The sequence below is a fragment of the Lodderomyces elongisporus genome, chromosome 3, assembly GCF_030384665.1.
Source record: "Lodderomyces elongisporus chromosome 3, complete sequence".
In the NCBI taxonomy this organism is placed as follows: domain Eukaryota; kingdom Fungi; phylum Ascomycota; class Pichiomycetes; order Serinales; family Debaryomycetaceae; genus Lodderomyces; species Lodderomyces elongisporus.
This window is the reverse complement of record NC_083675.1, coordinates 252,724-274,136: the sequence shown is the minus strand read 5'-3', so window position 1 is coordinate 274,136 and position 21,413 is coordinate 252,724. Positions and strand designations below refer to the sequence as shown.

The following is a 21,413-nucleotide window of genomic DNA, read 5'->3' as shown; positions in this document are numbered from 1 at the left end:
GCAAAAAAAAGCAGAATTAAACAAAAAAACAAAGCCAACTTTTGCCATTTACAAAGAAGAAAAACTGGTTGAGAGATAACCAGGTAGTAAAAGAAAGTCACCACATGATTTAAAACAAAATCAAATCCACTTAAATGATCCATCTCTACCCTTACATTTCTTCTTAAACATAGTTTTTTTAGTCTTGGTTTGGAAAATGTAAAAAGAATTACAAGGTCGTGCGAATAGCACCAAAACCTTAGCAGACGTCAACGAGCCATCCACCAAAATTTCAAGAACTACTACTAAAACCGGCACCACCAGCAAAAAACAAAGTACTTGTTTGCTTCATTTCCGCCAAATACCATTACAGTTACCACCATTCTAGAATACTTTGAAAAAAAAAAAAGAATTTGCAGTTCTTGATTGGGTTATAATGTCTAGCGCGTCTCCACAACAACAACAACAGCAACAGCAACAACAAAGTCAGCCAGGATCTTCCACAGTATCACAGAAACAAAAGTCGAGTGATCCTTTTGCTACTAATGTGGAGAATTTATACTTGGAGAGTTATGCATTCACAACAGCAGCCGCAATAGTTGGCTCAGTAGATCGCAAGATCTTTGTGCTATTACGTGATGGACGCAATTTGTTTGGTATTTTGCGAACATTCGATCAATTTGCCAATTTGGTGCTACAGGACACTTTTGAACGGATATACCTAGATGGAGATGAAAACGATGGACAGCCGAAACAGTTTGGCGAGGAATACAGAGGGGTGTTTATGGTACGTGGTGAGAATGTCGTGATGATGGGAGAGTTGGATATTGATACAGAAGATGGCCATTTAGAGAAATTACAGCAAATTCCATTTGAAGAAGCCGAAAAGGGGTTGAAGCTCAAACACGAACAAAAAGTGAAACAAGAGAAACGAAGGACAAAGACATTGTTGAAGCAGGGTTTGGTAAATGACTTTTATAAATCTGATTTGTACTAAAGAAATAAATGAAGGAGCTTTCCCCTCTGTGGTTTTTTTTTTTCTAAATTTTTTTCCTGAACTTTCTTGATCGTTATTGATTTTTGTTGAACTTGTTTACAAGTTATTAAATATGCTCAATTTCTTTTCCTTTTAAATTAAAATTTGAAAATCAAGAATTAGAAAAAGGAAGAAAAAAAGAAACAAACAGAAAAGGTTCTCAAAGATAGATACGAACAAAAACAATAACAACCAATCAATTAACTTCGTCTAATTAAAACTTAGCAAGCTTTTGTTGCTGAGAGTCAAAGTTTGCAAAATACTTATCAATCTCAGTGAATTTCTTTGCTTCATTACGTGCTAATTGTGACAAGTGAGCTTCGTCTGGACCATCAGCGATACGCAAAGTTCTGTTCAAAGCGTACATTCTAGCCAATTCGACATCTTGGGAAACACCCTCTGCGCCGAATACTTGGATTCCCCAGTCAAGGATATCTGAAATTGTTCTTGGGGTTTCAATCTTGGCCATAGCAATTTCTCGTTGTGCCAATTTGGCATTTGAAATGTCAATCTTGTGTGCAGCATTAAGGACTAGTAAGAAACACCTTTCAATATCAATCTTGCTTTGTGCATATTTGTAGAGGAAACTTTCTCTCTGATTCATTGGCTTGCCAAAAATAATTCTATGGTTTGCCCTTTGCGCAATGCGCATCAAAGCAAACTCACCGGTGCCTATTGCTCTCATACAATGGTGGATTCTACCTGGCCCCAACCTGGACTGGATCAACTCAAAGCCTCGACCTTCACCGGCCATAACAACATGAGGCATTTCGTCGCTAGGTATTTCGTAATCAGTAAAGGAAATCTCACAGTGGCCATGTGGTGCATCGTCAAACCCAATAACATGTAAAGGTCTAATCAACTTGGCTTTGCCAGATTCCAAAGCACGTTTGGCATCCACAATCAACACGGTATGGTTCCTATAAGGTTTTTCCTTGTTATCGTCAGTTTTGCACATAATAAGCCAAACAGCACACCTAGGATCTCCAGCTCCCGAGGCAAACCATTTGACACCATTTAACACGTAGTTGCCTCTTTTGTTCTTTACAGCACTGGTCAGGATATTCAAAGCATTTGATGAGGATGTTCCCTTTTCAGTCATTAAAAAAGCGGATCTAATCTTACCATCAAGCAATGGTTTCAAATACTTTTCCTTTTGATGCTCAGTGCCGTACTTGGCAAACAATTCCATATTACCTGTATCGGGAGCGTTTGTATTAGTAGCCTCTGGTCCGGTGTGCGAACGACCCAAGTACCTCGCCATCAAACCATATTCCAAATTAGTGTATTGGGGTCCTTCCTTGTAATGCTTGGAGAGAAACATATTCCATAATCCCAATTCTCTAGCCTTGGTTTTTAAGGTCTCGATTATTGGAGGAACTTGAGTCCATCTCGTTGCTGGATCTGTTGATATCTGCTCATAGTAGATCTTATCCGCAGGAAGACAATAGTCGTTGACAAAGTCCTTAGTCTTTTGAATTGCTTCAAGACCACGAGGAGATATTTTTTCAAGAAAAACTGCTGGAATTTCGTCTTTCACTGACATTGGGAGTTATTGTAAAAGTCAAGAGGAGTGTAATGTTGAAAAGTAAAGTAGTGGGGTGGACACGCAGAGAGAGAGAGAGAGGCTCACGGTGTATTAGATTTGGAGGGGTGGGGGATGGTGAGTGTCTGATACCTAGTTGGAAAGTTGTTAAACAAAATCGAATCCAGATGTTCAAAAAACTTTTATAATATATATATATATATAGTAGATGTAGAAAAACGGATAATAAATTTTGTATTCGAGAAGGATTAAGAAAGCATTTTAAAGTCCGGTTCAGTGTATAACTCTGAACACTCCCCCCCCCTCCTCCTTTAATTATATAAATTTTTTAATTTTTATACTGTCATTTTGCCAACCCCACAATAGACGGATTTTCGTTTTGTATTACGAGAGAACGGGAAAGGGTAACGAAGCGAGAATACAATAAGGTGACGGAGAGGTGGGGATTTTTTTTTCTTCTCAAGATTTACCCGAGATCTACGACACGTTTGGAAATTTTTTTCACAAAAAGAGACAAAGAAAAATTGGACATTCAATTGTCGCAGAATTCTTCACACGAGTTTACGACAATAAGTTACGACACACACACACACACACACACACACTCTCTCTCTCTCTCTCTCTCTCGCTCTCTCTTTCTTTCTCAATCATTTTCCTGGTTGGATTTTCGCCATCAAATTCTCTGTCAACACATTTATTGGTTCAAAGACAAACATCCTCCTTTCCCAATCATTACAGCATGAGCATTGAGTCAGACGTTCCAAAGATTCCAGATTACAAGCTCTCAGAGAGTCAGTTTTTGCTACAACATACAAAATTGAGTCAGGATGAGCGTCAAAAAATAATTGGCAATATTGTTGATACAATCAAGAGTGAAAAAGCAGCACCATACTACCAATACTTACACACAGTGATAGAAGACTTTCCTTATGACGAAGGGATCTACAAACAGCTAGTTGATGAAAACGAAAAACACATTGAAGAACTCAAGGCCAAAATCAAGGAGGCAGGGGGTGAAGAAGAAACGGAGTTGGATGTGGCGACAGAAACCACGAAACTTGCCGAATATTATACCAAGATCCTTGACCGTGAGGCTGCAAACGAGACATTTAAGCAAGTGTTGGAAATGGCTATAGGGACAGGTGCCAAGATTGACCATTACTTAACGCTTGCACGTCTTGACTTTTTCTTCAATGATTTAGCACAAGTACGAAAGGATTTGGATCAAGTTGCTAGCTTGATTGAAAAGGGTGGAGACTGGGAACGTCGTAATAGGTTCAAGGCATACGAAGGGATTTACTTTTTGGCCACGAGGAACTTTGCCGAGGCTGCGAAATTGCTTATTGACTCTTTGGCTACATTCACATCGACTGAGTTGTGTTCGTATGAACAAATTGCCCATTATGCCATTGTGGCCGGAGTACTCTCATTGGATCGTGTTGACTTGAAAGAGAAAGTTATTGACTCGCCAGAGATTTTGTCTATATACTCAACAGCACCTAGTTTGGAACCCTTGTTGAACTTGACCAACTCATTATACACTTGCCAATACAATTGCTTATTTGAGTATCTCTTGCAATCATACGATAGGCTCCTTATACCAAACAAATACTTGCATGCACATGCCAACTATTTCCTTCGAGAAATGAGATGCAAGGCATATGGACAATTGTTGGAGAGTTACAAGTCATTGTCGATAAAGTCAATGGCTGCTAACTTCAACATCAGCGAGGAGTTTTTAGACCAAGATCTCTGCAAGTTTATCCCCAACAACAAGCTCAATTGTGTGATTGATAAGGTGAATGGAATCATCGAGACCAATAGACCAGATAACAAAAATAACCAGTACCACTTGTTGATTAAGCAAGGAGATGCGCTTTTGACCAAGTTGCAAAAATATGGAGCAGCTGTAAAGTTGAGTGGTGCTGAAAGAGTATAGTTTATAGATTAATAGTAAAATAGACTAGACTGGATATGCGAAATGTACACGACTTATTAGTTTGTGCTTAATCTTTTAGGAGTTTTTCCTCTTTCTCTCTCTCTCTCTCTCACACTCTCTCTGTGTTTCTCTTTATTTCTTTATTTTTCGTTTTTTGGAATGTTCTCTGTCAAAAATGAAAATGCAAAAGCGAGAGAGAGAGAGAGAAAGAAAAAAAAAAAGAAAGGTAAAAAAACGAAGCGGCTCTCGTTGATGGACCATCAAACGCAAACACACACGCACACACACACAAGATCTCTCATTCTCTCATTCTTTTTCTTTTTCTTTTTCTTCCACCTTTTCCCACCTTTTCTTTTTCACCATTATCATTATTATCATCATCATTAGTATTCTTTAATATTGTTATTGATATAGCCGACTGATTGTTCTCGCCATGCCTCCGAAACCCATCACCTCTACTATTCTCTACATTGGGCTGGTACCTTTTGAATGGGATGAGGAGACGATGAAATCCATTGTAAGTGGAACGGGAAACATTGTAGATGTGAGACTCGGATACGACTTTGAAGGCAAGAATAAAGGATTCTGCTTTGTTGAGTATCAAACAGTACGCGATGCCCAACGTGCAGCGCAGTTACTCGGCTCGGTTGTCATACTACAGCCTAATGGGTCGCAAAAACGATTAAAAATTGAAGGCTCTAAGGAAGGGCAAAGAACGGGTGTTTATGAACAAAAAAGAGTTTTAAATCTAAGTCGAACAAAGATTCCACAGAATGTTCGCTTACCTCCAGAATTAAGTAATGGAGCCGGATTAGGAGCAGGAGTAAACAATAGTGGAGTTCCAACTATGAATAGGCTCAATTCTCCATTCCCACCAACTCCTCCACAACAGCAACAGAGATTAATGACTCCTCCTCCACCAGTAGTTTCAGGGGGAGGAGTTGGTGGAGCTTCCGGACCAATGGGTTATGGTGCTCACCAACAAATGCCAAATCGATTAGTCCACGCTTCAAGAAATTTGCCACACACTGCTTCCTTACCATTTGCCAAGAATAGTAAAGTTGACGAGAACTTGAGTATAGTCACTCCGCCACAAATGGTTGAGCTTATTGCAAATATGAAGAATCTTGTAATGACTGATCCTCAGCGAGCGTTGCTGATTCTTCAAGGAAGCTCTAGCTATGCTTTGTGTGCAGCTCAGGCATTGTTATTAATGGGATTTATCGATATAGATGTGATTTCAGAGAGTCAAAAGGCAGCGTCATCAGCGTCGTCTACACCACAACCACAAACCCAACCCCAACTTAACACATCGCAATACAATCAACCGATGCAACAATCAATGCCACCACAATTACCACCACAATTACCACCACAACCACATCAAGCACAACAGCAGCAGCAACAGCAACGTCAAGGATATTATAATGGAAATATTCAATATGGACAAGCATCAGCGCCTCAGCCACAACTGCAGAATGTTTCTGGGTCAAGGTGGCCACACTTACCAGTTGCTACACAAAGGGCATTACTTTCAATGGATCCAAGTCAAGCTCAACTCATTGCAGAAGCTCTTTCATTAGGAAAAGTGCAATTTGACCAGTTGCCAGATGCAGCAAAGACGCAGATACAGTATATTCGAGATAGTTATGGATTCCCCAGGCTATAAGGAGGATCAATGGATAATTTTATAGGGTTAAAAAATTAGAGTTTAGGATTAAAAGATAATACAGTATATTACTTTAATTTAGAAAGCGCAAGAGAATAAAAAATATATACACACACTAACGATATTGGTGTTGAAGATGACGGTTAAGTTGGGTGATGGATGATGTGTTTTCTTGGGTTAATGATCTATGCCGCACTTTCGCTTCGTGTATGTTTCTTTTTCTTTTCCTCTTTTTTTTTTTTTCTTTTAAGAAGAATAATGGCATATTATTTTCAGGCTCGTTTTCCTTTTTTTTTTTTTAACTTCGAAACAAACTACTAGAAACTGTTACTTGTATTTTTTACATTTCCCAGTTCACTAATACAGCTAGTGGTAACTTCTCACTTTCCTAGCTTCACCCCCTCATCTTTCTCCTTACTCAGCATATACGCCTGCTTTAAACCTATACACTGATTTTTTTTTTTTTTTGATTTGCATTTTTCCCATGGACTCGCCATTTATTATTGATTTGAACTTATCCGACGATATGGAAAACAATGTTCCATTTTGGTTACGAGATGTGTTTGACAGAGTTTTGGATTCCACAGGTATCAGAGGGCGACTGGCTTCAGATGAAGCTATTGCGAGTTTGATCAAGGTTGACATTAGTCAGATCCTCGATAAAGACTGCCCCATATGTTATGAAAAGTTTCAGACCGAACCTATAGTGATCGAGGAGAGTAAAGCCGGTGAACAGGCACTAGCTAATAAAAGAGTCACGGAAAAGTTGTTACAGGATAAGGAGTTTAAAGAGAATCTATTAAAAGAGCATGGCATTTACATAGAGCCACTAGAGACAACAGCCAAGTTTAATGACCCCTATATGTTTTTCCCCACTGATCTTGCTGCAGAACATTATAGTAGATTCCCACAACGCAATTTGGCAACATTCAGGAAAGTCACTATTGAAGACCAATTTCCAGGTTACAAGAGTGAAGACAAGGAGAACAAGGACAAGAGGATAGAGAAATATAAGAGAGAGGGTCATATTGCGGTGAAGATGCCCGAGTGCGAACACATTTTCGGTCTCTCGTGTATTGTTGAGTGGTTAAAGGCTAATGTCTCTTGTCCATTGTGCAGAAGAGAAGTTGAGGCGAAAAGGCATGATCCCAAGAGAGTTAAGCGAGAGACTATTGAGAATAATGTAGTGACCAATTTCAACAATCGTTCCGACATGATTGAACATATGATGGATCACTCGACGGATGTTTTTAATCCATTTAGACGTCCTTTCAACCCTACGATCACACCAGTAACTGATACGCATTTAACTCAAGAGTGGGCAACCCCTTCCAACTATCCAAGGCCTTTGAGATCTAGAGACCCAAACATTGTTATTCCTCGAAAATTCCCATTTGGTGATCCATTTGTTAGCACACGAAGACTAAACTCGCTAAGGAGAACGACGAGGGACAATAGGAGGACACGAAATGCGGCTGCTGGGGCTGCATCGGCAGCGGCAACAGCAGCAGCAGCAGCAACTACGGCAAGAAGGAGAAGAAGAAGGAGAAGAGCAACCAACGATAGTAACAGCACGTTAAATAGTGGTGGCGGTGGTGTAAATGATGATGATGATGCTATTGATGATGATGATGATATCGACGCTGATGTAGATGGAGACCAAGAGAGTGATTTTGACGAATTCAGTGATGGAATGCGTCGAAGACGCAGTGCTTCAAATGATTCATCTAGGAGTGCTAGGAGGGTTAATTTTTCTCCTCACACAACTAATATTGATGCTTTGCAGGATACCACAACTAGTGAGAGTGAAAGCAGTAGCATAGACTCTGCGTCACCAGTCAACCCACCTGCTAGTTCTGGAAACTTCTCTGATAACACTGGTACAATTAGGCGTGAAGAAAATTGAAACCTGAAAGGTATTATGACGTTTTGCACACACAATATTTATTTTTTTTTTTCTTTCATTTTTTAAAAAATAAAAACCGGGGTAGTTTTATATAGAACCTTCTACGAGAACCGTTAATTAAGGAAATCTGACGTTTTTGTGTTCGTTTGTGCACGTGAATGGTAAGAGAGAGAATGAGTGAGTGTGCGAGTGAATATTCAGGAGGTTATTATAGTTGCTATTGCGTTATTAAAACTCGGCTGCGAATTTAAATGGTCCCGTGATATAGCTAAATATATATTTATGAATATATGAATATAGGAATAGAAGAATTTATATATATATATATATATATATATAACCGTCACCAATAAGGTTCTCCTTAATACAAATTAACTTATTCTTTACATTTTAATTCCTTAATCTTCAATTCTTTATTTCACTATATAACTAAACATGTTACGCTCTACACTTTTTAGATCAATTAGACCATCAATCGCCTACAGAAGCCCTATTGTTGCCTCTAGAAACTATGGTATAATCGACTCCGCCACCAAGGCAGTTTTTGGTGAAAAGGGGTTAAAGGAGAAGAAGGCTAAGGAAGGTGAATTAAAAGAACAAGGTGAGGAACTTGCTGATAAGGCTAAGCAGGCAGGACAACAAGTTGCCGATAAAGCAAGTGAAGCAGTTGATGGTGCTAAAGACGCTACACAGAATGCCACAAAGGAATTCTCAGATAAGGCAGAAGGGATAAGCGAATACGCCAAAAGATTAGCCGATGAAGTTGCAGGCAACGATCCAGCTGTTGAAGGAGCATCAATTGAGGAGTTTGAACGTGTTGAGGAGAAGGATGGAAAATTGAAAAGAAGCAAGAGAACAGTGATTGAGGAAGAAGAGGAGGAGGAAGCAAGGGAACGAGTTCATGAAAACGTGCAAGGTCAAGGATACACTAGTTTGCAAGAGAAAGGTAGAGAAGCGCCAGTGCAACAAAACAGACCCGACGATGGTGTTTACTAGAGGTCGAATGCCCATATTGACCAGAGTTTTAGTAGATATATAGTTTAATACGATAATTAGACAATTAGTGTGTGGGTGTGAGTGTGTTTCTTTTACTTTTTCTTCTTTCTTTCTCTCTTTCTTTCTCTTCTTCATTTTAGTTCAATACACTTTCATTATTAAATCTTCATTACTCAACCTTCAATTTTTCAACCTTTCATTCTTTTAGCTCTTTTCAATTTTACAATTTATTGCGATGAGGACCGAGACTATAACATTGCTAGTATATTTTACTCTTTTTGCTCAAAATAACCATGTCCCTACTGGTTTCGATATTAGTATTTCCATTTTTCTTTTTTCTATATTGGTAGGACCAACATATGTGAAACAATGCTTCAGGGCAAGTAGCAATGAGCAGTTTTTATTTTCTAATTTTAATTTTATTTTTGTTTTAATTTTAATTTTTTGTTTCAACTTTGCACCAACCACCTCGAAGCAATAATAAGATCTCCTCCTTATTAGCTTTAATTCCTCTTTCTCCTATTTTTACAATTATGACCTCAGACCATCTGACGTAATTTCTTCCGCTCCTTCTCCTTTTGCTCCAATTGTTCTGTTTTGAGTTGTACACAGTATACTTTAGCAAGTCAACTTTAATTTTTTCAATACGTTGTTTTTGTACTGTTTTTTTTTTTCACCATTATTTCTGTGATTATTATTTTTAATTTTTAATTTTTTTTTTGCTGTTTCCCAAGAGCTATGGTTGCTATTGCGTGTACCGACTCTATGATAATGGTTGCGAAACGTGATCTACAATCTACACTCTTGAGTATATAAAGCCACAGGATGATCCCATCCATCCAAAAGGTTTCCATTCTTTCTTCTTCTTCTTCTTCTTCTTTTTTTCCAATTGACTTTAAACAATTACTTTATAATAATTATTTAGAATAACTGATAAACTTACCATAAGATAACTACCATATATCATATAAATCACAAAATAAAAATGCTTCGTCAAACATTGCTCAGAACTACTAGATCATCTGCATTATACAGACAACAAGTTGTTGTCTCAAGAAACTACGGTATTGTGGATGCTGCCACCAAGGCTGTATTTGGAGAAAAGGGGTTGAAGGAGAAGAAATTGAAAGAGGGTGAACTTGAAAATGAAGCTGAATCAGCCAATTTGACTGCCGGAAGGAAACTCGCCAATGGTATCCAAGATGCTCAAGATGCTGCACACGATGCCAAGGTGGATACACGTGATTTTGCCAAAGATGCAGACTCTATTGCTTCGAAAGCCAACCTCAAGACAGGTAAAGTGTTGGCTGATGGAATTGAAAATGCTGAAAATGTTACTGAGGGTGCCAAGGATGTTACAAAGAATGCTACTGAAAAAGTAAAGAATGCAGCTGACGACATCAACAAGACCACTGGCCGAGTGTTGGCCGATGGTATTCAAACTGCCCAGGATACTGTTGGCGATACTGATAATATCATTGACAAGACTAAGGAAACTGTGGCTGCAGGTGCCGAGAAGGTGAATAAGAAAGTTGGTGATGTTTTGGCTGATGGAATACAAGCAGGTCAAAATATCGTTGATGGCGTAACTGCAGACAAGGTCAATAAGAAGACCGGTAATGTTTTGGCTGATGGCGTTGAGAAGGGAGAAGAGCTTGCAAACAAGGCCCTGGAGGCTGGTCAACAAGCCGCTAACAAGGCAAAGGAAACACTTGGTGGTGCCAAACAGGAAGAGGACATTTTGAAGGAGAAGGCATCTCAAGCCACTCAAAGCTTTAGCAGAAAGAATGAAGAAGGTTCGAATGGTGATCCAGCATTGGCTAAGGAATCATCTCAAGAATTTCTGGAAACTAAGGCTGAAGGTAAGCAAAAGGTGAGAGAAAATGTACAAGGACAAGGTTACAGCAGTTTGCAACAAAAGGGTAGAGATGCCCACACCGAGCAAAATAGACCAGACGACGGTGTATACTAAATGTGCATGGGAGAGTTCTAGATTTTATACGTAATTTATAAATTTTTTTTTCTTTTTTTTTAATTCTTTACAAACACTAAGAAAAAGAAATTGATGTGATTGTAGATTAGTTCCAAGTAGGTTTTTTAAAACTTGCTTTGAAGTGCAATGCTAGTGAAAGATGTGTCTAACGTGTTGGAGATGATACCAAGGGAGGAACAAATGGGAAGTATAATTATGTGCTTGTTGATGCAGCATCCATGGAATGTGAAGAAGAAAGAGGAGGAAGAAGAAGAAGAAGAAGAAGAAGAGGAAGAAGAAAGAGGGGAGCGGGGTAGGAGAGTGGAGAACAGTACTATTGGAACTCATGATGATAAGGGCATAAAGATGAATGACAAATTTTTAGCTATGTTTTTGACGCTGCGCTACACCAAGCCATGCCACGACATGCAACACCACGCCATGCCATGCCCTTCCTTTCTTCGACTTCTTGCCCCCCCTGCTTATGACTGCATCGGTGATCAAATACCACAAATGACAAATACTTTCAAGTATATAAACCTGCCACTTTGCTATTCGAAATACAATAATTTGGCATTCACAAAATAAAGTCCATTCTATTAACCATAGGTGAGATCAAATACAGTGATTACAAACAAATATATAATGCTTAAGGAAATTATTCGCACTACTATCACTCCGTTGATTATATCGACCCGCTCGTATTCACTTAGAGAAACTTGGCAAAACACCAAGGAGCCGCTTTTCAGAATTGTGCAACACGTAAACAAAAAGACTGGAGAGTATCTTGCTGAAGGGATTGATATCGCACAACAAACTCAATACGGGAAAGCCACTAGTGATGGTGTAAAAGAGACGTTTCTGTCAAGTAAAGAAAGACAAAGAGTGAATAATAATTTCAAAGATGGTGGGTATGGCTCATTGCAGAATAAAGGTAAGATGGTTGAGAGTGAACAATGCCGTGCTGATGATGGGTTGTAAGGTGAACAAATGCGAGGCATTAATGGCGGGGCTGAATGCCATGGTATTGACGAAGGAGAGCCAGAGTCGAAGCCAAAGAGAGAGAGAAAGAAAGAAAGAAAAAGGTGAAAAAAAGTAATATTCGAGGTCACGATAAAGAAACAAAAGGCCACGAACGCTTTGTAAGTAAATACCAAATCAAGTCAAAAGCTATTAAATATATTCAATCTCTCAATTGCTCTTCTTTTTTTTTTAAAAAAAAATATATATTTTTGTTTTCCTCTTTCATTTAAAAGTTCTTATACTCTTCTAGTAACTTTTCTGGTTTCAAACCTTGTGTAGGGACTTTACCCGCAGGCGCCAGTTCTGCTTGTTTCAACGGCGGTTGTTGCTGTAAAGTCAGCAGCAGCACGGAAGCAGGTCCATTTTGGATCTGCTGCTGTTGTGGTTTTCTTTCAATTACAGAAAGGTAATTAGATGGAACGTACCCCATTGCCCCTGATCTCGAACGAACTTTCCACCATTTACTCTCCTGACCCATGGGATCGAGCTTAGACAATATTGCAACTAGTTCGTTTGGCTTCAATTCTATTTCAATTTGAGGGTTCTCAGGATTAAATTCGTACAATGCCTTGGCAAACTGTAAATTCAGTGGATCAAATGGATTTCTATTATTCTGTAATTCCATTTGCAGTTGTTGTTGTTGCTGCTGCTGTTGTTGTTGCATTTCCAACTGTTTCCTTCTATTTTGTTCATTCAACATTTGGATAGCTTTGCTCAATAAATAAGGGAAACCTATTGAAGCGGCAAGGAACAAGAGCAATGGCTTCAACGACATTCTTCCTTTGCCTTGCTTGCCAGCCTGGCCACCACCAGCTTGTCTTCTTGCCAGTTCTTCGAGTTTCTTTTGTTGTTTCTCAAACTTCATAAACTCGCCCATATTCATTCCATTGTTGTAGTCGACTCCGGTGAGTTTGGCAAACATTTTCTTGACAAACTTGATCAATGCAAATATTCCTAATAAACTTCCCAATGCATTTTTCAAGTTACCAAACTGCTCAGCAAGGTTCACCATGGTGAAAAAACTCAGGTGTGTAGCCATATACGTTGCCTCAAGCATCTGAGCAAACCCACCAACGGCTCCAATTATACTTTCAATCAACTGGAATGTAGCTTGTGTACCTTCTCCAAATCCGCCTTGCATCATGGGATTATTATTTCCATACATTCCTCCTCCGCCATACATTCCAGATCCATACATGCCACCTCCACCATACATTCCAGAGCCATACGACCCATAGCCCGAGCCATACATGCCTGAGCCATACCCTGAACCATACATGCCAGATGAGCCGTACATGCCAGAACCATACCCAGAACCATAGCTTGAACCGTACATGCCAGAACCGTACCCCGAGCCATACCCTGAACCATATCGATTAGTAGATCCATATGTTGTGTTGGTGCCATATGTATTGTTTGAGCCATAGGGTGACGAGTCTGCCATATTATTGAAATCAGAGGTGAGTGAGCTTGGACGATCAGGTACACCAGGATTTACTCCTGTGGATGTGTTACTATTGGTGGTGGTAGAGGTGGTGGCGGTGTTGGAAGCCTGTGATTGCTGCGTTGAAGCTGCGCTTGTGCCTTGTGATACCTCCCATGGTTTTGTTCTTGGGGCTGATGTCGACATTATTTTTACTTGATGTGTATTATTTACCTAAAGAAGAAAGTGTGTTTATAGATGATGGGATATATTTGATCTAGGTGTTGTTGATGGCTGTGCTTGTTTTGTAATGATGATTTAGTTGTGGTAAATTCTAAAGGAACGTGAGAGTAAAAGTGAGAGTCATATACATTTTTGTTTTATTTTTTTTTTATTTTATTTAATTTTAATTTAATTTTTTTTCTTCTGTGTCGTTGCCCCTCCACTTGACTCTTCTGTTGCTTCTCCCGTTTTCCTTTCCCTCTTTTGGAATTTTAGAGTGAGAGTGTAGGTGTAGGTGTGTGCATCGGATGCAAAAAAAAGAAACCGCTTACTTTAATATATCAGGCAGCAGAAACTTGCACCAACGTATTGTATTAAAGAGTCCGACACTTTGCCGTAGTAAATGTTTTAACAAGCAACAGCAACAAGTTGGAAATGAATGCAAAAATTGTCTATTCTGATTGGTTTCTCTCTAAATGATTAGTTAAACAAAGAGTATCCTCTGGTTGTAGTATCTTGTAGAATGAAGAGAGAGAGACACACACAGAGAGAGAGGGCGGAAAAAAAGAAACGTCGAGGGGAAGGGGGGGGGGGGTGGCGGGAAAAAAACTGACAAGATCAAGGGTAGTGTTCCTCGGTCCAAAGGTGGGGTAGAGAATAGATGCTTCTTCTTTTTTTTTTTTTTCCCACAGAACCGGGCTTTGAGTTTTGTTTTACAATTCTTTACATTTCTGTACACTGTTGTACAAACTTTGCTTGTTACAAAACCTATATAATCGGTGACTCTTTTTCTTTTCTCACTAATCATTCGTTAACGTTTATTTTCAATTTTTATGATATATAGTATATATAGATATATGTTTATGTGTGTGTGTGTTTTCGACATTCATCTTGATTTTGAATTTGAATTTGAAATGAATTTGAATTTGAATTTGATTTTCGATTGTGTACATGTGGGCACGTTCTAATTTATACACTGCTCTAATCTGCAAAGCACCAAAAAACAAAAAAAAAGGTCCTTTTCTTAACTCTTGCTCACCACATGACTACAGCTCCAGTAAAGACAATATAAAAACAAGCAACTAATACAAAATGACTAATTCTGCAGCTTCCTTTAATGGAATCTAGTCAAGGAAGCGGCTCATTTGAGCTGCTTAGCTTGTTGAGATGCAAGTACACATCTGTTCCGTACCCTTCCATACTGATCAATTTCAAGTCACCGCCAAAGTATTGTGCATAAAGTCTACTGATTGGAAGACCATAGCCGAATCCAGCCATTGGTGCTTTGAAGCTTGTTTGGTTGTAATTTTGGTCCAAGATGGGTGTCTCATCAACTGTTGTATACAAATACGTCCAGATCAATGGGAGCGATGAGCGTGGGATTCCGCCACCTTCATCAGAAATCTTTATAGCGATATCCTCGGAACCTTCGGAAATAATTACTTTTATTGGTGGGAATTCCAAATCGTTCAAGTCGATTTCATCGTATTTGGCATCTGGGTGCTCTTCAATGTATTTTTGTTTCAATTTTGGTGTATGGAATTCAATAGTGGCACGTAGCGAGTTTTTCAATGTTTCAAAAAGCATGTGGATCAAATGGCCCGGAACATACATAAACTGGATATCTTGTTCTGGTGTTATGAGTTTGATTTCTGGAGCTTCAAAGAGACCATAATACTCTTCACAAATGTACTTTGCTGTTTCAATTGCGTCCTCTGCAATTTCACCAACATTGCAGTCGGTGCAAATAACACCAACATAATTGGAGCGGCCTGGTTTCTTTGTGTTTCCCTGGGAGCCATTGATAAAGGTTGATATGCGTTGTTTTGTTGGTGAGTTTTGTGCTTGGTTCAATGCAATGTGCTGTCCCATTAGCATACGAATACCAATACGTGACATATAGAAACGGTCCAAAAAAGTTTGAATTTGTGAGTTGACCATAACTGTTTTGTTTTGTGTTTTCCATTCCTTAACACCTTGTGCCATGGTTGCTACTGTAGCGTCGTGACGTTTTTTGATTTTTTCGATAGCTTCACATACTAGTTTATTGTACTCGTACACTTCTCTTGGCCACACAATGTTTGTTGGACACGGTTGGAAATATGTTTGGCCATAAGTTGGCGAAGATGTGCGGTTGAGTGTATTGTCAACTGCTTGTAAACCGTCCTTGGGCATTCTTGTTTTTGCTATAGTCGTTGAAGATGTATTGTTGTTGTTGTTGCTGCTATTACTAGTATTATTATTACTATGGTGGTGGTGGTGGTGATGTCGAACAACTATTCCGTCATCACTGAATATATTGTTTAAAGCAGGGTTGTCATCCAGCAGGTCGTGGATCTTGTGTATTTCTTCTCTAATGTGTGGTTGGTCATCTGTTGGAGTCAACTTGGCTCCATTGTTACCATTGTATAGTAATTTTTTCAACTCTTGATTAATCTCTGGTTTGTGCAATTCTGTCAATTCCTGGAATGATTGGGCGTACCAGTCCCTCACTTTGATGGTGGATGGTTGTTGGTTCAATCCCAAAGGTGCGTTTTCCAAGTCCTTTACTTTTTTGGCCAATCGTATGGGGAGCTCTTCGACAATAAACTTTGATGCTAGAAATATGGAGCCTGGGGATGGTGTGGGTCCAAACTGCACCATCTGGCGTAGTGATATTGGTGTTTGATTAAAGGATGCATATTTGTAGATGTGCTCTCGAAGCGCCTGAGTTAATTCCCACCCTGTACCCATAATGCTTTTTTTTTTCTTTGTTCAAAAAGAAGAAGAAGAACAAGACTATGAAGCTGTTAAATGAAGAAAATGGGGGTAAAGAATCCAAAATGATTAATAATTAATAATTCAAATTCAAATTCAAATTCAAATTCAAAGGGGAAACTGGGGAAACTGAAGAAAGGGGGGGGGGGACTATAGTAGTTTGCAAGGCTATATTGTATGAAAATAAAGATTAGTTGTAGGATATGAATGTTTCTAGCAAGTCAACGCAAGAATAGGAAAAGAAAATTAAAAAAAAAAAAGAGAAAAAAATAGAAAGAAGTGTGGAGAAAAGAGTTGGAAAATCTGGAGGTGTTGATTGTTTTGGTATATTGTAGTTGAGTAAGAGAATTACGATCAAGAGAGAGAGAGAGAGAGAATATATTGTTGCTCGGAATGTTACTTAATTTAATTTAATATTTTTTTTATTTATTTTACCAAAATTCCCAAACTAAATTCCGGGGCACTGACAAAACAAAACAGACCAAAGAAAAAAGAGCCCAATTTCTATAAAGTGAACACCGTTTCCTCCCCATCTTTCTCTTTTGATTGCTTGTTGATATTATTTATTTGTCTTTCTCTCCATATCTCTTTCTCTCTCTCTCTTTTTCTTTGTTTGTGATTAAGTCAATGTCATACTTTTATATAGAGTTACAAGTTTGAATATATTGTAGAAGCGTAGAGGTAGAGAGGTGTATGCGTGGGGAGGGGGGAGGGGGTGGTGCGAGAAAGGCGTGGGGGTAGTGCCAGAAGTATGGGGCGAGAGAGGCGTGGGTATGGAAGGGTGAGGAATGAGAGAGAGAGAGAGTGTGTGTAATGAGATTTTGTGTACTGTAGATACTTTGTTTACACGACCTTTGTAATCATTCGTGGTACTAGTGTTACTACTAGTAGTAGAAACAAGAATAGAGCAAAAAAAAAAAGAAAGATAGAAATGACATTAAAGTAACGTTTGAATTGAGCTGTGATGAAGTCAGTGAATAGGATGGAAATGAAGTGAAATTGTTGAAAACTTATCCAACTTCAATGGTTTTTAGAGTGTTTAGTGATGAAGTACTTTTTATATGTTAGAGAGTAGGGGACTAGTATAGTGTGACTTAGAGACTAAACTGTCCATACACTGCACTGTCACTTCTTACTTATTACTTGTTTTTTTTAATTTACTTGTGGTTTTGTCCAGTAATTCTAAAAAGCAAAAAAAAAAAAACCTTCTTTATCCCTTCATCCGTGTATCCCTTATAACTTCTCTACTTTTAGTACCTGAACCATTTTTGAACCCTATTTCGCTGATGACACAAGTTTGAATGTAGTTGATACAACTCTTTGAAAAATAATAAACAAAAGGGAATTGAAATTGAAATTGAAAAAACAAGAACAAAAACAAACCATAGGGTTTAAAAGAGATTGGATCAAAGAAACAGAATGACAATATAAATATAAAAAAATAAAAAAATAAAAAAATTATCATGTGCGTGTCTTTCAGCATCAATTCTTCCTTCTTCCGTTTCTCCAGATTCTTGCATATGGCAAGGATGACTCGTTGGCGTACCATTATGCAGGACTCTCACACAAAATAGATAGAAAAAGAAACACAAACAGAGAGAAGAGAAATGTGTGAGTGTGAGAAAGGCAGTCCACAAATTTGTTTTTGCCAAATGGGAAATCTTTCAACGATAAGCAATGTTTGTGTTATTCAAAGCAAATATATATATATATATATATATATATATAAATGACAACACAATAATTAATTGGCCAATCACAATGCGATATTACTTTATATGTATATATGACATACTACTATTGCTACTACTACTATTACTAAAACTGAGAGTGTGCTCTTTTTTTTTTTATATATTCTATATAGCTCACTTTCGTCATAAATCTGAAACGTGAACATGACTACGCAATTACAGTATATCAATGTGTATGTGTGACTAGTTAATAGTATGACGTACTAATTGTATGATATACATTAAATATCCAGGGCTATTCACCAATTATTATCTCCTATCCTTCTTTCAAACAAGAGACACAATGTTTTTGAAGATGGAGATACTTCTCCGTCGGGCCGTTGTGGTTATATTTTTTCAATACACTCAAAGAAAAGTTTTTAAACTTTATAAATTTTATTTTATTTTATTTTATCTTCTTTGATTAAAAAAAAAAATGCGGAAGTTTTCCTCCGTCACACCGTTGTGGTTACTACTTGTAGTTACTATGTGTAGATACTATGTACTTGGTTGTTACTTGATTGCAAGATATGAGGACATTAAACACCGCCAACACTACCACCCCATGTGTATATTGAATTGAGCAATTAATCATCTCAAACAATAAATACTAAAGCCCTATTGTTGAAATTGATGAAAAAAGAAAACAATTTGGGCTTCTAAGTTAACTAAACAAAGAGAAAGAAAGAAGGAAAGAAAGAATAGAGGAATAAGAAGGTCCTTCTTTATATTTCCCTCGGTTTATTCTTTTTGTTTCCTCTAAAAGAAAAAAAAAAACAAAAGGAGCAGATATGTAGGTTATGTGAGAAGTAGGTACTTACAAAAGGGGAAACATCACATTTGCAAATATTGATGAATCTTTGTGAGTGTATAAACCCCAGTTACTCAGATCAGGTGATCAGAAAGTATGTTGTTGGAAAGTAAAAAAAATAAAATAATAAGAAAATAGAAGAAAAAAAAGACAGACAGAGAGAGAGAGACAGAGAGACAGGCATAGAGAGAATTGTTAAACTCCGGGATGTGCTCTCTGAGAGTTGCTCTAGTATTAATGTGTGTAGCACTCTAAGTGTGTGTATGTATTTTTCTGTTGTTCCGTTGCCGATAGACCGAGCTTGTTCTTGTTCTTGTCTCTCTCTCATTTTTTTTGTTTTGCTTTGTCTCTCTGTGATAATATCATGATGACTCAATTCTGATAAGGAATATTATACTTATATGCAGTATTTACTTAGACTATATATACATATACATATACGTAATCTGGGGAAACGGAAATACACAAAAGCAATTTCAAATCTCTCTCTCTCTCTCTCTCTCTCTTTCTTACTTTAAGTTTGAACAGAGCAAAAAAAAAATAAAAAAATTTTTATTATTACAAACACAGTACAAACATACCACGGCTAATTCTCCCTTTTCTATATATATTTTTTTTTCAACCCTTGCTCCTTAAAACCACCAAACCACTCAAAAAATATAAAAATAAAAATAAAAATAAAAATTATGATTCAATGAATCATCCTGGAGAAGTATAGTGAGTTAAATAGTGAGAGAGAGAATGTAAAAAAAATTATATATAAGGACACTGAAATATCCCATTTCAATTTCCAATCCATCTCCAATTTTTTCTTTTCTTCATCAAACTTACTCATCACTTTACCAATATACACATATACAAATATTTGTATCTTACAATTACTTAACAAAAGACTTATACTTTATCACTACTACTACTACAACAACAACAACAATGGTTATCAAGAGAGTTCTTAACGTGTCCAACTTTAAGTGTGCTTCAAGACACTATATCCCAATTAAATCAGCCTCTATGTCATACTACTCTGCAAGTGAAGTTAGAAGGCCCTACTCCAACAATATGTACCAGGAGACCAAGACTTTGAATACAAACACTTCTGCTGCTCCAACAAATAGCGGAAGCGAAGAAGTTTTCCACCCAACCATCCACGGTGACGAAGAAGTGTTGACTGCTGGTCCAGTCAATAGAGCTTAGAGACTTTGAATGAGAAGAGAACAGGAGAGGTTAAAAAAAACTTATTTATGGTGAATGAAATAGAAACGAGACAAGACTAGAAGATTAGATGCAGAGTTTGTGCTCAAGGTTTTATACTGGCTGGTTCCAGAATGACTTTGACTTTAACCACTAAACATTTTTTTGTTTAGATGGAAATAAGCAATAAGGAAAGAAAGATTAAACTAACTAAAAAGTTTACATATATATAATTCTTCTTTTCTTTTGTATCTATTACTTATATAGTCTATTACTTATTATGATAACTTATACGATATAAAATGTTTATAAAAAAAATACATATATATATATATATATAAACATATACATAAAGTATCTTTTTACTTCTAAAGAAGAACAATTTTTCAAAGAAACACAAAATGGAGTATTGGTGTTGTGAGCTCTTGCTTTTGAAAACTATATATTTGTATAATTTAGTGTATATATTGTGGGATAAAGTTTATGCTGCAGTATATATTTGCGTGATCCGTTCATCCTAAATGCCCATATACAAATTATGGCACACTTACAATTAGGATGCTTCCATTAACCCGAACGTATACTAATACTAAAACTGCTTATACAATATATATATATATGTATGTAGCGCACTCTATGGTAGCATTGAAGCTAGTATAACTATACTACTCTTTCTAGTCTTTTCTCTTTTTTTTTTCCATTGCAACAGTTGGTAGCACTAGACTTTTGTTAACTGTAATTACTGTTTGTTCTAATTTCTCTTCTTTAACTAGAAACAAAAAAATAAGAAAAAAACATTCACATGTAAATTTCTCTTTTTTCCCCCCTTGTTCCCCCCTTGTCCCCTCCCTGTCTCCCTTGCTCCATATTAACTATATTATTACTGCACAGAAATAGGCAAACAAAACATATATATATAAATAAATGTATGCAGAGTACAACACACATATTAAATATACACATATATATTGATGAAGAATGATTTGACGTAATTACAATGCACCGTATGATAAAGTAAAAAAAAATTGTTCAGCATCACCTTATCTTCCTTTAATTTATTTTAAAAAAAGATTGCGTAAATTTTAGGGAAGGGGACGAGGGGTAGACTGCTGCTATCTATTTCTCTTTACTTTAAAAAGGAAAAAAAAGTTTTTACTTCTTCCTTTTTTATCATTTACCTGAAATGCGGAGAAATATGGAATTACGAATAAGT

General features: G+C 37.4%; 11 protein-coding genes across 11 annotated transcripts; 8 read left to right on the top strand and 3 right to left on the bottom strand. All coding sequences in view use genetic code 12, as the record gives it.

Moving 5' to 3' along the window:
• Positions 1-415: 415 nt before the first annotated feature.
• PVL30_002436 (uncharacterized protein) lies at positions 416-976 on the top strand (the record flags this gene model as incomplete). The annotated part of the gene is made up of 1 exon (XM_001523447.1): positions 416-976. One exon carries the CDS (start codon positions 416-418, stop codon positions 974-976), a length of 561 nt encoding a protein of 186 aa, XP_001523497.1.
• A 253-nt stretch (positions 977-1,229) lies between these two features.
• PVL30_002435 (uncharacterized protein) lies at positions 1,230-2,561 on the bottom strand (the record flags this gene model as incomplete). Its single annotated transcript, XM_001523446.1, has 1 exon — positions 1,230-2,561. One exon carries the CDS (start codon positions 2,559-2,561, stop codon positions 1,230-1,232), a length of 1,332 nt encoding a protein of 443 aa, XP_001523496.2.
• A 739-nt stretch (positions 2,562-3,300) lies between these two features.
• Positions 3,301-4,500, top strand: RPN7 (proteasome regulatory particle subunit; the record flags this gene model as incomplete). Its single annotated transcript, XM_001523445.1, has 1 exon — positions 3,301-4,500. One exon carries the CDS (start codon positions 3,301-3,303, stop codon positions 4,498-4,500), a length of 1,200 nt encoding a protein of 399 aa, XP_001523495.1.
• Positions 4,501-4,659: 159 nt separating this feature from the next.
• PVL30_002433 (uncharacterized protein) lies at positions 4,660-6,169 on the top strand (the record flags this gene model as incomplete). Its single annotated transcript, XM_001523444.2, has 3 exons — positions 4,660-4,668; positions 4,741-4,748; positions 4,915-6,169. 3 exons carry the CDS (start codon positions 4,660-4,662, stop codon positions 6,167-6,169), a joined length of 1,272 nt encoding a protein of 423 aa, XP_001523494.2.
• A 484-nt stretch (positions 6,170-6,653) lies between these two features.
• Positions 6,654-8,075, top strand: PVL30_002432 (uncharacterized protein; the record flags this gene model as incomplete). Its single annotated transcript, XM_001523443.1, has 1 exon — positions 6,654-8,075. The coding sequence occupies one exon, from the start codon at positions 6,654-6,656 to the stop codon at positions 8,073-8,075; it is 1,422 nt and encodes a 473-aa protein (XP_001523493.2).
• Positions 8,076-8,510: 435 nt separating this feature from the next.
• Positions 8,511-9,071, top strand: PVL30_002431 (uncharacterized protein; the record flags this gene model as incomplete). Its single annotated transcript, XM_001523442.1, has 1 exon — positions 8,511-9,071. One exon carries the CDS (start codon positions 8,511-8,513, stop codon positions 9,069-9,071), a length of 561 nt encoding a protein of 186 aa, XP_001523492.1.
• A 985-nt stretch (positions 9,072-10,056) lies between these two features.
• On the top strand, positions 10,057-11,043 carry PVL30_002430 (uncharacterized protein; the record flags this gene model as incomplete). Its single annotated transcript, XM_001523441.1, has 1 exon — positions 10,057-11,043. The coding sequence occupies one exon, from the start codon at positions 10,057-10,059 to the stop codon at positions 11,041-11,043; it is 987 nt and encodes a 328-aa protein (XP_001523491.2).
• Positions 11,044-11,688: 645 nt separating this feature from the next.
• On the top strand, positions 11,689-12,024 carry PVL30_002429 (uncharacterized protein; the record flags this gene model as incomplete). The annotated part of the gene is made up of 1 exon (XM_061119369.1): positions 11,689-12,024. The coding sequence occupies one exon, from the start codon at positions 11,689-11,691 to the stop codon at positions 12,022-12,024; it is 336 nt and encodes a 111-aa protein (XP_060975352.1).
• Positions 12,025-12,292: 268 nt separating this feature from the next.
• Positions 12,293-13,696, bottom strand: PEX13 (Peroxisomal membrane protein PAS20; the record flags this gene model as incomplete). The annotated part of the gene is made up of 1 exon (XM_001523440.1): positions 12,293-13,696. The coding sequence occupies one exon, from the start codon at positions 13,694-13,696 to the stop codon at positions 12,293-12,295; it is 1,404 nt and encodes a 467-aa protein (XP_001523490.2).
• A 1,143-nt stretch (positions 13,697-14,839) lies between these two features.
• Positions 14,840-16,354, bottom strand: PDK2 ([Pyruvate dehydrogenase (acetyl-transferring)] kinase isozyme 2; the record flags this gene model as incomplete). The annotated part of the gene is made up of 1 exon (XM_001523439.2): positions 14,840-16,354. The coding sequence occupies one exon, from the start codon at positions 16,352-16,354 to the stop codon at positions 14,840-14,842; it is 1,515 nt and encodes a 504-aa protein (XP_001523489.2).
• Positions 16,355-19,942: 3,588 nt separating this feature from the next.
• On the top strand, positions 19,943-20,203 carry PVL30_002426 (uncharacterized protein; the record flags this gene model as incomplete). The annotated part of the gene is made up of 1 exon (XM_061119368.1): positions 19,943-20,203. The coding sequence occupies one exon, from the start codon at positions 19,943-19,945 to the stop codon at positions 20,201-20,203; it is 261 nt and encodes an 86-aa protein (XP_060975351.1).
• Between the last annotated feature and the right edge of the window lie 1,210 nt (positions 20,204-21,413).